Source organism: Lagenorhynchus albirostris, chromosome 3 (genome assembly GCF_949774975.1).
Source record: "Lagenorhynchus albirostris chromosome 3, mLagAlb1.1, whole genome shotgun sequence".
Taxonomy (NCBI): Eukaryota; Metazoa; Chordata; class Mammalia; order Artiodactyla; family Delphinidae; genus Lagenorhynchus; species Lagenorhynchus albirostris.
In genome coordinates, this window is record NC_083097.1 from 161120295 (window position 1) to 161134896 (window position 14602).

Consider the following 14602-nt stretch of genomic DNA (forward strand, 5'->3'; position numbering starts at 1 on the left):
AGAAAACCATAATTTGAAAGGATACATGCACCCCAATGTTGATTGCAGCATTATTTACATTTATAATAGCCAGGACTTGGAAGAAACCTAAATGTCCATCAACAGAGGAATGGATAAAGAAGATATGGTACATAAATACAGTGGAATATTACTCAGCCATACAAAAGAACAAAATAATGCCATTTGCAGCGACATGGATGGACTTGGAGATTGTTGTGCTTAGTGCTGTGGGTCAGACAGAGAAGGTTGGATGTCATGTGATGTTGCTTATATATGGAGTTTAGAAAGGGGGTGCAAATGAACTTGTTTGCAGGGCAGAGGTAGAGTCGAGGATGTAGAAAGCAAACTTATGGTTACCAGGGGATAAATAGGGAGGGATAAATTGAGAGGTTGGGATTGACGTGTACACACTACTATATGTAGAATGGATAACTGATGGGGACCTGCTGTGTAGCGCAGGGAACTCTACTCAGTCCTCTGTCATGGCCTATATAGGAGGGGAATCTAAGAAAAGAGTTGGTGTATGTATATGTGTGGCTGATTCACCTTGCTGTGCACCTGAGGCTACTACAGCATTGTGGATCAGCTATAGTCCAATAAAAATTAGTAATTAATTAATTTATTTATAAAATTTCCTACCAGTGTAAAACGTACACCTGAGAAGTTAATGAACACATATCATAGCCTGTGGTTTAACTGAGATTTGTCCTGGCACCCAGCTAGCCTGACTGATTCAAATTTCCTACCAGAGCCAAGTGCTCTGGGATTCTTTAGCTTAAGTACTTAATAAGTGGGAATGGGGCAGGGATTGGTGGAAGGCTCAGCGCTGTCAAGGACGAAGGATGAAAATGGAGTCAACCCCTTTATTATAGATGGTGAATTCACATTTAAGTGTCTGCGTTTCTTAACAAGAAGCACAGTTCCGTGCCTGGCCACACAGACGTACACCAAGCCCTTGACCCCTGGAGGACATAAGACCCTCTTGTTCCAGGCAGGACTGGCCTGGGCCATCCTCTTATCTGTACTTGCTGCATCTTGAAACAGAATCAGGAATCCCAGTGCAGGAGGAGCTGCGGAAGACAACTGAGACGATCCCAAGCCAGGAAATGTTGTTTTACCAAGCAAACGTGCCAGGCGGGGACAGGTCCCATCCCACCTCCCACAGGTGGGAGGCACTAGGGGGCGGGGTATTGAGATCTGTCCAACCACGCGGCCGCTGAGGCAGGTGGGCGGAGCGGTCCCCCACTCAGGCGTGGACTTCCTTACCTTCTACAGCGGAGGGATCGCGTGTATTCGTCGGTTCACTAACCTGTTAACTCTCACGTACCTTCTGTTGCCCTGTGTTCTGCACTAGTCCTTGGAGTCGTTAGGAGGGACTCAGACAGACCCAGGAAACCTCGAAATGGTGAGTGTGCTGAGCCGGGCTGTGGACGCTGCGAAGGGACTGGTCGCAACCGGCCGAAACCGGCCATCTTTTTTGACCCGGTCACTTCGCGGTCAACTCCGGAGTCTGCGGATACGCGGGGGTCTGGGGCGCTGCTCGGACCTCAGTCCCCTCCGGGTCTCAGTGGCGGGGTTGGCCTGGCAACTCGGGCCCCGGGCGTCCTGTTCGGTCACTTCGCTGCAGGAACTTTGGCCCCGGAGCCTCACCCGGCTGCTCTGCAGCCCCTCCTCTCCCCCCAGATTGTGTGGTGACCTCAGGCACGGCCTAAAGGTGACAATTGGGACTCGTTCTCCAGGGTTCGGTCGTGGGATTAGCTGTGGTCTGAGGGGTCTCAGCCTTTCCTTTCTGCCCCAGGGGGCACCTGTTTTGATAGGGATAGAATAGGATAGTTACACTGGTAGTTGTAGAAGTCCCAGTAGGGGATTGTAAATAGAGAGGGAAACCTAGGGAACTTTGGGAGACCACTGTAACTTATTGATCGCTCAAGAAAGCTATCGAAAATGTTGTGGAACCAATCAGGCCTCCTTAAGTATAAAGCCATAAATAAAAGCATGAGATATGCCCCAGATCATTAAGTGAAAGAAAAAATGAGGCCTGCATTCTGCTGGTCGAGTTCAGCAAGGTAATGATCCTTAACACCAAGGACAGGAATTTTAAGAGAAATGTGACATTCCAAAGTAGCAGACCCTCATTATATGGAGACTTGAGATGATACAACATACTTTAGTGTATGTTACCACCTTTCTCCTGATTTGAATAAGCTCTATGACAGTCCTAGTTTGACCTCCTAGGGTCAGACACTCTCCTATGCCATAGGAAGGAGGAGCTAGTGACCTAAGCCTGACATCTACTCGAAGAATGAGGAAGAAGGCAGTCTTTTTCCCCTTCCCCACTTTCCTTTGACTATAAAAATATAGCCCACTTAATCCTCAGGGCAGAGCCCCCCTGCCTGCTTGCGTCTCTTGCAAGCATCCTATATTAATAAATCTACATCTTGCCTATCTCTTTGCCTCTTGCTGAATTCCTTCTGCACTGTGACACAAAGAACCCCAGCCTCAGTAAGTCCAACACCAGGTGAGTGATTCTAATTAAAAGACCATAGGTTCAAGTCCCAATCTGGGTTTAGGCAGGGTTCGAGTCCCGGCACGTGGGTTCAAGTCCCATCTGACTTACACGGTTTCATTTTTTCTCTGAGTTTTCCAAATGTTTGGGAAGCAGAATTTCAAAGACCTTAGCGCCCCAGAGGAGCTCTTTGTAGGGCTGGCAATAAATCATTAAATTTCCAGATCGCTTCCCTCATTCCCAAAGTCAGTTTCGCCTCTCCGATTCAAATTACCTATCATCTATTCGTCTCCGCAGTGCATTTCAAACAAATATTTTAATTGTTTATCCTATTTCCGTAGTGACGTGGATGGTATTATTTTGGGGGCGGGGGGTGGTCTGTGGATATTTTACAAGAGCAGAAGCCGACAATGACCACTTGGAAGTATGAAGTCCTTTCTTCTGATTTTTTACTGGAAAGAGATATCCTATAGGAAGTCCTTTTGTGGAGGTTTTTTTTGAACTTTTATGGACGATCTACCCTGCCCATCCCTAGGTTAGTCCCCTTCAAAAGATTTACTCGCTTATTTAAGTTTCTTTCTTCAATAGTGTAAAATAGAGCTTCAAAGTCCATATAAAATATTTCCAAAGAGGTAAGAGAGGTGAATTTCAGGGGGAAAAAAATTCCAATATTACATTCCATTTGTTAAGAATTTTTTGCTTTTATTCAATCCCTGAGGAAGTGTGGTTAAATTTTTGTGGCCTCTCCTTTACTTTTGGTGGATTTCGAATAAAGTTCCAAGATTTAGACTTGTAGAGGAGAAGTATTCAAGCGTGATTAATTATGTAGTAAATGAAATTGCCTTGGAAGTAATTGACTGACATTTTTTTCTGAAAAGGAATAGATACTTGGGGCTTCCTGGTGAACTAGTAGAAGTGGCTTATAATTTTCTTCTCTCATTTCCACATAAACACTGGATTTGAGTGATTTTGCTGAATTGTTCAAACAGGGTTTGTGTATTTAAAGTATCAGTGGTGGTGGAGAGCACTTGTAGTTGGGAGCAGAGCCTGAGGTCAGTGTCTTCAGGCCAAGGCCCCGTTTGAGCCTGCGAGGGGAAGTACTTGAAGGCCCTCCTATACTTGGAATCATATAGTATATAGCTCTGCCAGATTGGCTTCTTTCCGATAGCAATATACTTTTGAGCTTTGCTTCATGTGTTTTCATAGCTTGATACTTTATTCCTTTTTATTAGTGAACACTGTTTCATCATATGGATATACCACTGATTATTTGACTCTTGCAAGATATCTTGCTTACCTGTTGACTCATGCCAGTTATGAATAAAGCTCCTACCGGTATTTGTGTATGAGTTTTGTGTGAATATAAGAGTTGATCTCATTTGGACAAACAACAAGGAGTGTGATTGCTGGGTCTTAATATACATACTAAGAGTATATTTTGTTTTGAAAGAGAGCTCCTGTCTTCCTTTGTAGGGGTACCAAGTTCCATTTCCCCCAGCAATGAATGAGGATTACCTTCACATCTATTTGGTGTTTTGCATTTTAGTTATTAAATAGGTGTGTAGTGATAGCTAGTTTTATTTGCAATTTCCCACTGACATTTGACATTGAGCATGTTTTCATATTTCCTGTTTCCCTTCTATATATCTTTTTTTGGGAGCTGTTTGTTCAGATCTTTTGCCCATTTTCAATTGGATTATTTATCTTCTTACTGTTGAGTTTTAATAGTTCCTGGATATTTTGAATACCAGTTATTTATCACATAAGTGTTTTGCAAATATTAATATTTTTTCATATCCTGTGACTTGGCTTTTCATTCCCTTAACACTGCCTTTCTGAGAGGAGACGTTTTTTATTTTAATGAAGTGAAATTATCCTTTTTTTCTTTTACAGACCTTGTGTTTGTTGTTATATTTGAAAATTCATCACCAAACCCAAAGTGACCTAGATTTCCTTCCATGATATTTTCGAGGAGTTTATTACTTTTGCATTTTACATTTAGATCTGTGATGTGTTTTGAGGCTTTTTTTGTAAAACGTGTAAGTCCTATGTTTACATTTGCTTTGTTTGTGTGTGTGTTTCTTTGTGAATATCCATTATTTACAGCACTATTTGTTTAAAAGATTTTCCTTTCATTTGAATTGCCTTCCCTTCTTTGTCCAAGTTCAGTGTGGGTCTACAGGAAAACAGTTGATTATCTTTCAATCTTGAGATATGTCTTCTATTTTTTCAATAAATTTATTTATGTTATTTATTTATTTGGCTGCTTTGGGTTTTCGTTGCTGCGCGTGGGCTTCTCCCTAGTTGTGGCGAGCAGCGGTTACTCTTCGTTGCGGTGCGTGGTCTTCTTATTGCGGTGACTTCTCTTGTTGTGGAGCACGGGCTCTAGACGTGCAGGTTTCAGTAGTTGTTGCATGTTGGCTCAGTAGTTGTGGCTCACAGGCTCTAGAGCGCAGGCTCAGTAGTTGTGGCACACGGGCTTAGCTGCTCCACGACATGTGGGATCTTCCCAGACCTGGGCTCAAACCCGTGTCCCCTGCATTGGCAGGTACCTTCTTAACCACTGCGCCACCAGGGAAGCCCAGGATATGGCCTCTTAATTCCAAGAGTTATCTGTTGTTGGAGAATCTTTAAGATGTTTCACAGAGATAATTATGTCCTAGAGACCAAATATTTGAATTTACCTACAGGATACATGAATATGTTCTTTTTCAGGAAGTAGAAGTTCCCTCTATTACTTGTTTGTGATTAAAAATGGATGCTGTATTTTACCAAATCCTTTGAAATTTTCATTTCCCCCTTTGTTCTTTTCTGATATTTCCTTTTACCCTCTGTCTTCCCTTATAGGCATATTGATTAGATGTTTATCAGTGTTATTAATCTTGTCAAAGAACTAGCTTAAAAGTTTTTTTCTCCTTCAATTACCCACAATTACATTAATTTCCTTTCTGATTTTTATAACTTTATTTTGCTTATTTTGTGATTATATCGTCTTCTCTTTATTGTTTCTTTTTTTTGTGGTACACGGGCCTCTCACTGTTGTGGCCTCTCCCATTGTGGAGCACAGGCTCTGGACGCGCAGGCTCAGTGGCCATGGCTCACGGGCCCAGCCACTCCACGGCATGTGGGATCTTCCCGGACCGGGGCACGAACCCATGTCCCCTGCATCGGCAGGCAGACTCTCAACCACTGCGCCACCAGGGAAGCCCTCTTTATTGTTTCTTAAGGTAGATGCTTGTGTTGTTGTTTACAGACCTTTGTTTTTTCCCAGTTGATGATGACATAAATTTCTCTGTAGGCACTGCTTTTGCTACATGCCACAATTTAGCTCAAAACAAATCTTAATTTCTCTTGAGACTTCTTCTTTGACCCCATGTATTACTTAGAAATATGTTGTTGAACCTCTGTGTGTTAGGGGTTTTTCCAAATCTCTTGCTTGTATTGATTGCTAGATGAATGCCTTTGAGTTCTAGGAGGACTTTTCTTCTTTCAGATTTGTTAAGGTATGCTTTATGTCCCAGAAAGTGTTCGGTCTGGTTGAATGTTTCATATGAATTTTAGAAGAATGTGTATTCAGCTCTTGTTGCATGAAGTGTTCTTTAGATTATAATTACATTTAGTTATTTCATAGTATTCTTCAAAGCAAGTCTGTCCTTCCTGATTTTCTGCCTGCTGTTATATACAGCTTATGATAAGGGGGTGTTGATGTATGACTATAATAATGGATTTATGTATTCCTCCCTGCATTCTTCATGTCTTGCCTTATGTATTTTGCTGCTTTGTTGCTATGTATGTACACATGAAGGATTGTTATGCCTTCTTGCAGAATGGACCTTTTTGTCATTATGTAAAGTCCTTTCTACCCCTGAGATTTCCTTGGTCTGAAATCTGCATTCTCTAAAGTTCATATACGAGTGCCAGCATTCTTTTGGTTAGTTTTGGCATGGTGTATTTATCTCCATTGCTTTATTTCTCATCTACCAGTGCCTTCATATTTAAAATGAGTTTTTGGTAGACTACATATAATTGTAATTTTAAAAATCACATATTACGATATCAGAAAGGGAAAGTAAAAAAAAAAACAGTATGCACCGAAAAAAATAAAATACTTTGGAACAAACCTGACCAAGGAGGTGAAAGAGATATGTTGAGCACCATAAAACATTGATAAAGGAAATTGAACTGAATCAAAAAATGGAAAGCTGGGCTTCCCTGGTGGCACAGTGGTTAAGAATCTGCCTGCTGATGCAGGGGACACGGGTTCAAGCCCTGGTCCGGGAAGATCCCACATGCCATGGAGCAACTTAGTCCATGTGCCACAACTACTCAGCCTGCACTCTAGAGCCTGCGTGCCTAGAGCCCGTGCTCCGCAACAAGAGAAGCAACCGCACTGAGAAGCCTGCACACCACAAGAAAGAGTAGACCCCGCTCGACACAACTAAAGAAAGCTCGCGTGCAGCAATGAAGACCCAATACAGCCAAAAATAAATAAATAAGTTTATTTAAAAAAAAAAGGAAAGCTAACCCATACTCTTGGATTGGAGGAATTATTTTTGTTAAAATATCCATAGTACCCAAAGTAATCTACAGATTTAATGTGATCCCTATCAAATTACTCATAACATTTTTTCACAGAACTAGAACAAATAATCCTAAAAGATATATGGAACTGTAAAAGACCCAGAATTGCCAAAGCAATTCTGAGGAAAAAGAAAAAAGCTAAAGGCATAACCCTCCCAGATTTCAGACAATAATACAAAGTTCAAGTTGTCAAAACAGTGTGATACTGCCACAAAACCAGAAATATAGACTCAATGGAACAGAATAGAGAGGCCAGAAATAGACCCACACACCAATGGTCAATTAATCTTTGACAAAGGAGACAAGAATATACAATGGGGAAAAGACGATCTCTTCAGCAAGTGGTGTTGGGAAAGTTGGACTGCCTCATGTAAATCAGTGAAGTTAGAACACACCCTCACACCATATACAAAAATATACTCGAAATGGCTTAAAGACTTAAATGTAAGACATGACATCATAAAATTCATGGAAGAGAACATAGACAAAACATTCTCTGATATAAATTATACCAATGTTTTCTCAGGTCGGTCTCTCAAGACAATAGAAATAAAAGTAAAAATAAACAAATGGGTCCCAAACAACGTATAAGCTTTTGTACAGCAAAGGAAACCATAAACAAAATGAAAACACAACCTACGTACTAGGAGAAAATATTTGTCAATGATGCCACCAACAGGGGCTTAATTTCTAAAATATACAAATAGCACATACAATCCAATAACAAAAAACAGACAACCCAATAAAAAATGGGCAGAAGACCTAAATAGACATATCTCCAAAGAAGACATACATATGGCCAATAGGCACATGAAAAGATGTTCAGCATTGCTAATTGTTAGAGAAATGCAAATCAAAACTGCAGTGAGGTGCCCACCTCACATTGGTCAGAATGGCCATCATTAAAAGTCTGCAAATAACAAATGCTAGAGAGGGTGTGGAGAAAATGGAGCCCTTTTGTACTGTTGGAAGCAATGTAGATTGGTGCATCTACTTTGGAAAACAGTATGGAGGTTCCCCAAAACACTAGAGTTGCCATATCATCCAGAAATCTGAGTCCTGGGTATATATCCAGAGAAAACTCTAATTCGAAATGATACAGGCACCCAAATGTTCATAGCAGCACTATTTACAGCAACCAAGACATGGAAACAACCTACATGTCCATTGGCAGATGTATGGATAAAGAAGATGTAGTATATATATTCAGTGGAATACTACTCAGCCATTAAAGGTGAAATAATGCCATTTGCAGCAACATGGATAGATGTACAGATTATCATACTACATGAAGTAAGTCAGATGGAGAAAGAGAAATACCATATGATATCACTTATATGTGATATCTAAAATATGTCACAAATGAACTTATTTTCAAAACAAAAACAGACAGACATCAAAATGAAAGTTATGGTTACCAAAGGGGAAAGGGGGTGGGGGGGAGATAAATTAGGAGTTTGGAATTAGCAGAAACAAGCTATTATATATAAGATAGATAAACAACAAGGTCCTATTGTATAGCACAAGGTACTGTAAAATCCTGTAGAAAACCTTAATGGAAAAGAATATGAAAAAGGATATATATATATGAATATATATATATATATATATATATATCTGAATCACTTTTCTGTACACCAGAACCTAACACAACTTTGTAAATCATCTATACTTCAATAAAAGTGAATAAGTAAATCTGATATTACTGTAATTTTTTTCATTTGTATTGAGACCATTGTTGATTGAAATGGTGACTAATATGGTTGGATTAATATCTAACACTTTTTACTCTTTCTATTTGTTGCCCTTATTTTTTCATTTGTCTTTTCTCTTTTTTCTACCTTCTCTGGATTTAACTGAGCATTTTGTCTGATTCTTCCTTTTTTCCATTCTTAACCTATACCTTTGTAAAGAACTTTTTTAGTGGTTGCCCTTGAGTTTTCAGTATACATTTAGAACTAACCCACATCAGTCTGCAACTTAATGCAGTACCTCTTCAGTGGTTGTTCAGGTACCTCATACCACACTATTCCCATTTCCCCTCCTCTGTCCCTATTGATATGGCTGTCATTTATTTCACTTATCCACAAGGTTATCATTATCAATGTCATTCTTGCTAATATGATTTTAGACAAAGTATCATCTATTATAAAAGAAATATAAAAGATGTTTACCTTTATTTATTCCTCTTTTAATTCCCCTACATAATTTACGTTCTTTCTGATGAATTTTAATGTCTTTCAAAGTTGGCATACTAATGACAAGTTCCATCAATTTTTGTCTCAAAATGGCCTTCTATTTTTTAAGGATAATTGTGCTTCCTAACAGAACTCTAGGACACTGTTTTTTTTTTTAATTTCAAAACTTTAAATGTTTTAATCCACTTAGTTCTTTCATATATACGTATGTATATAATTATTGGTTTTTTTTCCTGAAAAGAAGTCCAGTTTGATTCTAATCTTTATTTCTCTATACCTAAAGTATACCTGTGGCTTCTTACAATATATATTCTCTTTGCCTTTGTTTTTCTCTCTACTTTAAATATAATATACTTTGGTCTCCATTTTAGGTGTTTTCATTTTTATTGTTCACTGAGCCTCATGGATCTATGGGTGTTGTCTATCATTAATATTAGGAACATCTCAGTGGTCGTTACTTATTTCTGTCTCTCTTTTCCTTCAATTATTTTCATTATATGTATCTTAAATCTTCTGTTAAAGAAGGTCATGCCAGAGTTCATGGATACTGTGTTCTATCTTTTTTGATCCTTTTTGTCTTTGTGTTAGACTACAGTGAAACAGTTTTTTTGGGTACCGGCCTTAAGAACAGAATCTTTGGGGCATATTTAAAAAATGTCTTTCTGGGCTTCCCTGGTGGTGCAGTGGTTGAGAGTCCACCTGCCGATGCAGGGGACGCGGGTTTGTGCCCTGGTCCAGGAGGATCCCTCATGCTGCGGAGCGGCTGGGCCCGTGAGCCATGGCCGCTGAGCCTGCGCATCCGGAGCCTGTGCTCCGCAACAGGAGAGGCCACAACAGTGAGAGGCCCGCATACCGCAAAAAAAAAAAAGTCTTTCTTTTCTCTTTCCCAGTTTTAGGGCACCAGTTTACCCTTTGAAGTCAGTGCTCTCATGGCTCTGGGAGGACTTGTTTATTTCAAGCTTTTTCATTCTCTTCTTGTGAGATGGAGAATCACAACTTCTAATTTCATAAATCCCAGACTAGATTTTCACTTAGCAGTTGCAATACTGGCTGCTTGGAAAACTCCTGTTCCTGAAATAGCAGGATGGAGTATTTATGTTCTTTTGGAGGAAGCCAATGATGAAACCCTTACATAATTTATAATCATGGGAAAATTCACCATCAAAGTGTTATGGACTTTGGTGAGCTCCCTTGTAAACTGTAGCTCTTAACATGTTCCTTGAGGGCAGTAAGACCCAGAGTATACTGTTATGGTGTGAAGAGAAAGAGTTTTTTGGGCATGTAATTGCACTGTGTGTTCTAAACTTTGGCTGGAAGCGCCTTGAGGCACCTGAGTATAGGGATTTTGTGATCTAACATATTAATGCTTCTTCCCCATGTCTGAGCTCTAAATTTGAAGTAACTTTCTACCTGCATCAAATTATATGTAGAGAGGAAGGAAAAACAGAGTCTATGCTAATCATTATACAACTTAAAAGCAGTGCATCTGCAGAAGAATATTTATATTCAGGCAACTGTGTGTGATTGTGATTTCTTCTAAAGGCCTGGAGGACTTTGGGACAGTGTGGCCAGCTGGGCTTTGTTAAAAGTTTGATTTCTACAGGTCCCCTGGCCTCTGATGATAGGTGATAGGATTAGAAAAAAGCTTCCAGTTCTTCACTGTGTGCCTATTTATTAAAACCTCATGCAATCTTGATCCTCTGCCTCATGGAGTACTGTAACTTGTGGGTCATAAGAAGAAGACGAAAGAATTTTTTCAGCAGAAATCGTTGTTCTTAAAATGACGTTTCTTTCATTTTTAAAGTATTTCTCATTCTCTGGGCTCTACCATTATTGTGATATAAGCAATACTGTGACCACAGAAGTTATGTGTAAATAATTTCCATTTGTTCATGATGCTGTTAAATTATTGAGGAAGTATGGAGAATAAGTTTATCATGATCAAGTCATAGAATAACTCTTTGTAAACAACAGAATTGTATGTAACCTTCCTATAAATCGAGTGTGGGTGTCTAGTTCTGTCAGTCTCATGCATCTCAGTGTGCTCCTATTTTGGGTGTTTTAGGACTCATTGGCCTTTGAGGATGTGGCTGTGAATTTCACCCTGGAGGAGTGGGTTTTACTGGATTCCTCACAGAGGAAACTCTACAGAGATGTGATGCGGGAAAACTTCCAGAACCTGGTCTCAGTAGGTAAGAATGAAAAATTCCCTCCCTTTGTCAATTAGAGAACAAGTGTTTCTTACCTGTCAATATTGTTCAAAGTTGTGGAATGTGGAAAGGGAAAACTTTGGTAAAGAAACTAGGGGAGGTGGGGATCAAAGGGAAATCCCCAGTGGTGCAGTGGTTAGGACTCGGCACTTTCACCACTGCTGTGGCCTCAGTTCAGTCTCTAGTCAGGAAACTAAGATCCTGTAGGCCATACTGCACAGCACCCGTCCCCCCCAAAATAAAGAGAAGAAGAAAGAAAGGAAACTAGACATAGTCAGAGCTCATCATGGGCCTAAAGTCCAATAATTTTTCTGTCATTTCTAGTACTTTGGGATCATTTTTCTGGTTCTGCATTTCAGAAACAAAACAGGAAGATCATGACATTGAAGATCAGTACAAAGACCAGGGGAGAAAATTAAGGTGAGTCACACCCGCAATTCAAAGCATTGTCTTGTGAGAATCATGGTATATTCTGAAAATTTTAAAGAAGTCAACGAAAACAAATAGCCCAGTCTTCAAATTTAGTTATTCTATTCTCAGAAAATGTCTCCGAAAAAGTATTTTCTTAAATGTGATATAAATGTTCTGTGTTTCCAATATAGTTCGTGTGCAGTCAATAAACCCTATATTTGAATATCATGAATATCACTTTTTAATAGAAGAGATGAAGTCCTGTTGCAGAGCATTCAGTTTATTCAACTTTTAACAATTCACACAAGATAGAAAACCTCACTGTTCCTATAAATCATAATAAATACAATAAGTAAATGATTTCTTAATAAAGAAATCATTAATAATCTTCTCATTGTTTACAGAAGTTCTATGGTAGAGAGACTCTCTGAAAGTAAAGGCAGTAGTTTCTGTGGAGAAAATTTCACCCTTATTCCAACTCTCAATCTGAAGAAGAAAACTCCTGGTTTAAAACCATGGGAATGCAGTGCATGTGCAAAGGTCTTCATGCATCATTCATCCTTTAATAGACACATGAAATGTCACATTGAAAACAAACGAAGAGAGTATCAAAAGTACCATGAGAAGGTATATAAATGTAAAGAATGTGGGAAAGCATTCATTTCTCCTAGTTCTCTTAGAACACATGAAAGGAGTCACACTGGAGAGAAGCCCTATGAATGTGAACAATGTGGAAAAGTCTTTCGATATCAAAAATCCTTCCGACTACACAAAAGAACTCACACAGGAGAGAAACCCTATGAATGTAAGGAATGTGGGAAAGCCTTCATGTGGGAAACAACTTTTCGAAAACACATGGTAACTCACGCTGGGGATTTACCTTATAAATGTCAGAAATGTGAGAAAGCATTCATTTATCCCAGTTGTCTTCGAATGCATGAAAGCAGTCACAACGGAGAGAAACCCTATCAATGTAAACAATGTGGAAAAGCCTTTAAAAGTCCTGAAACTATTCAAATCCATGAAAGAATTCACAGGGGAGAGAAACTCTATGAATGTAAGCAGTGTGGTAAAGCCTTCAATCATTTCAGTTCCTTACAGCTACACAAAAGACATCACACAGGAGAGACACCATATGTGTGTAAAACATGTTCTAAAGTATTGAATACTGCCCGGTCTCTTCGAAATCATGAAAGAATCCACACTGGAGAAAAACCCTATGAATGTAAGGAATGTGGGAAAGCCTTCACATGGAAAATAACCCTTCAGAAACACATGATAACACACACTGGGGATGGACCTTATAAATGTAAAGAATGTGAGAGAGTATTCATTAATCCCAGTTCTCTTAAAACACATGAAAGGAGTCACACTGGAGAGAAACCATATCAATGTGAACAATGTGGTAAAAGTTATAGATATCTAGCAGTTTTGAAAATACATCGAAGGACCCATACTTGAGAAAAACCCTATGAATGTAAAAATGAAGGGAAACCTTCACTTCTGCATATGTTCAAGTGCATGAAAGAATTCACCCTGGACAGAAACCCTATCAATGACAGGAATGTGGGAAATCCTTCATTTGCCTCTCAGTCGTTCAAAGACCTGAGACTGCACACTGGACAGAAATCATATAAAATATGACGAATGTGGGAATAGCTTTTCTGATCTTTGTAGTTTATGAAACCATAAAAGGGTTTACTAGATAAAACCTTATTTGTAAACAGCCTGGGTTGTTGGTCGATATCATTACATGTAAAAACTCCCATGGAAAAGAAGTATAAATGTAAGTAACATGAGATAACTTGATGGAAAGTAATCTATGCCTAATGTTCCAAAAAACCTTCAATATGAAAGAGTTTTTAAAATTTTTATTTATTATTATTATTTTTTGGCCAGGCTGTGCAGCATGTGGGGCATCTAAGTTCCCCAATCAGGGATCAAACCTGTGCCCCGTGCAATGGAAGTGCGGAGTCTTAACCACTGGACTGCCAGTGAAGTCCAGAAAGAGTTGTTTTAAAAGTTTATAGGACTTTCCTGGTGGTGCAGTGGTTAAGAATCTGCCTGCCAATACAGGGTACATGGGTTCGAGCCCTAGTCCTGGAAGATCCCACATGCCACAGAGCAACTAAGCCCATGTGCCACGACTACTGAGCCTGGGCTCTAGAGCCCATGAGCCACAACTACTGAGCCCACGTGCCACAACTACTGAAGCCTATGCGCCTAGAGCCCATTCTCCACAACAAGGGAAGCCGCCACAATGAGAAGCCCATGCACTGCAAAGAAAAGCAGCCCCCGCTCGCCACAACTAGAGAAAGCCCATGTACAGCAGCAAAGACCCAATGCAGCCAAACAAACAAAAATTTATAAATATGTTGTGTTTACTCAGGATCTTTCTTCAAGTGTATCCTTCAATGGTGGATTTCTACCAATTTCACAAATGAATATTAATGTGAATTCATTCTGTAATTCGTCTTTCAACAATAGTACATAACGTTTAAAGGTAGTGATTTTTCCTTTACTTGGATAGTTACTTTGTTCTATTTACTTCTGAAGCCTGTTGGATTCATGGATGAATTTAAGTGTATTTCTAGTATTCAGTGAGACTTAAATTTTTATAATGTTCTATTCATCCTCTGTTAATGGGCCATTAAAAAATGGCAGTTAGGTATTTGTTGGGATTTCCTAGTAGTTTT

At 39.5% G+C, this 14602-nt stretch overlaps 1 protein-coding gene across 1 annotated transcript in view; it reads left to right on the forward strand.

Annotated features, from left to right (window-relative positions):
- Positions 1-1228: 1228 nt before the first annotated feature.
- Positions 1229-14602, forward strand: part of LOC132518473 (zinc finger protein 709-like) — a 49225-nt gene continuing 35851 nt past the window's right edge. The window contains 5 exon segments of the mRNA XM_060146415.1: positions 1229-1405; positions 11351-11477; positions 11855-11915; positions 12311-13401; positions 13404-13498. Coding sequence (XP_060002398.1) covers positions 1403-1405; positions 11351-11477; positions 11855-11915; positions 12311-13401; positions 13404-13498 — 1377 coding nt within the window. The 5' untranslated portion in view covers positions 1229-1402.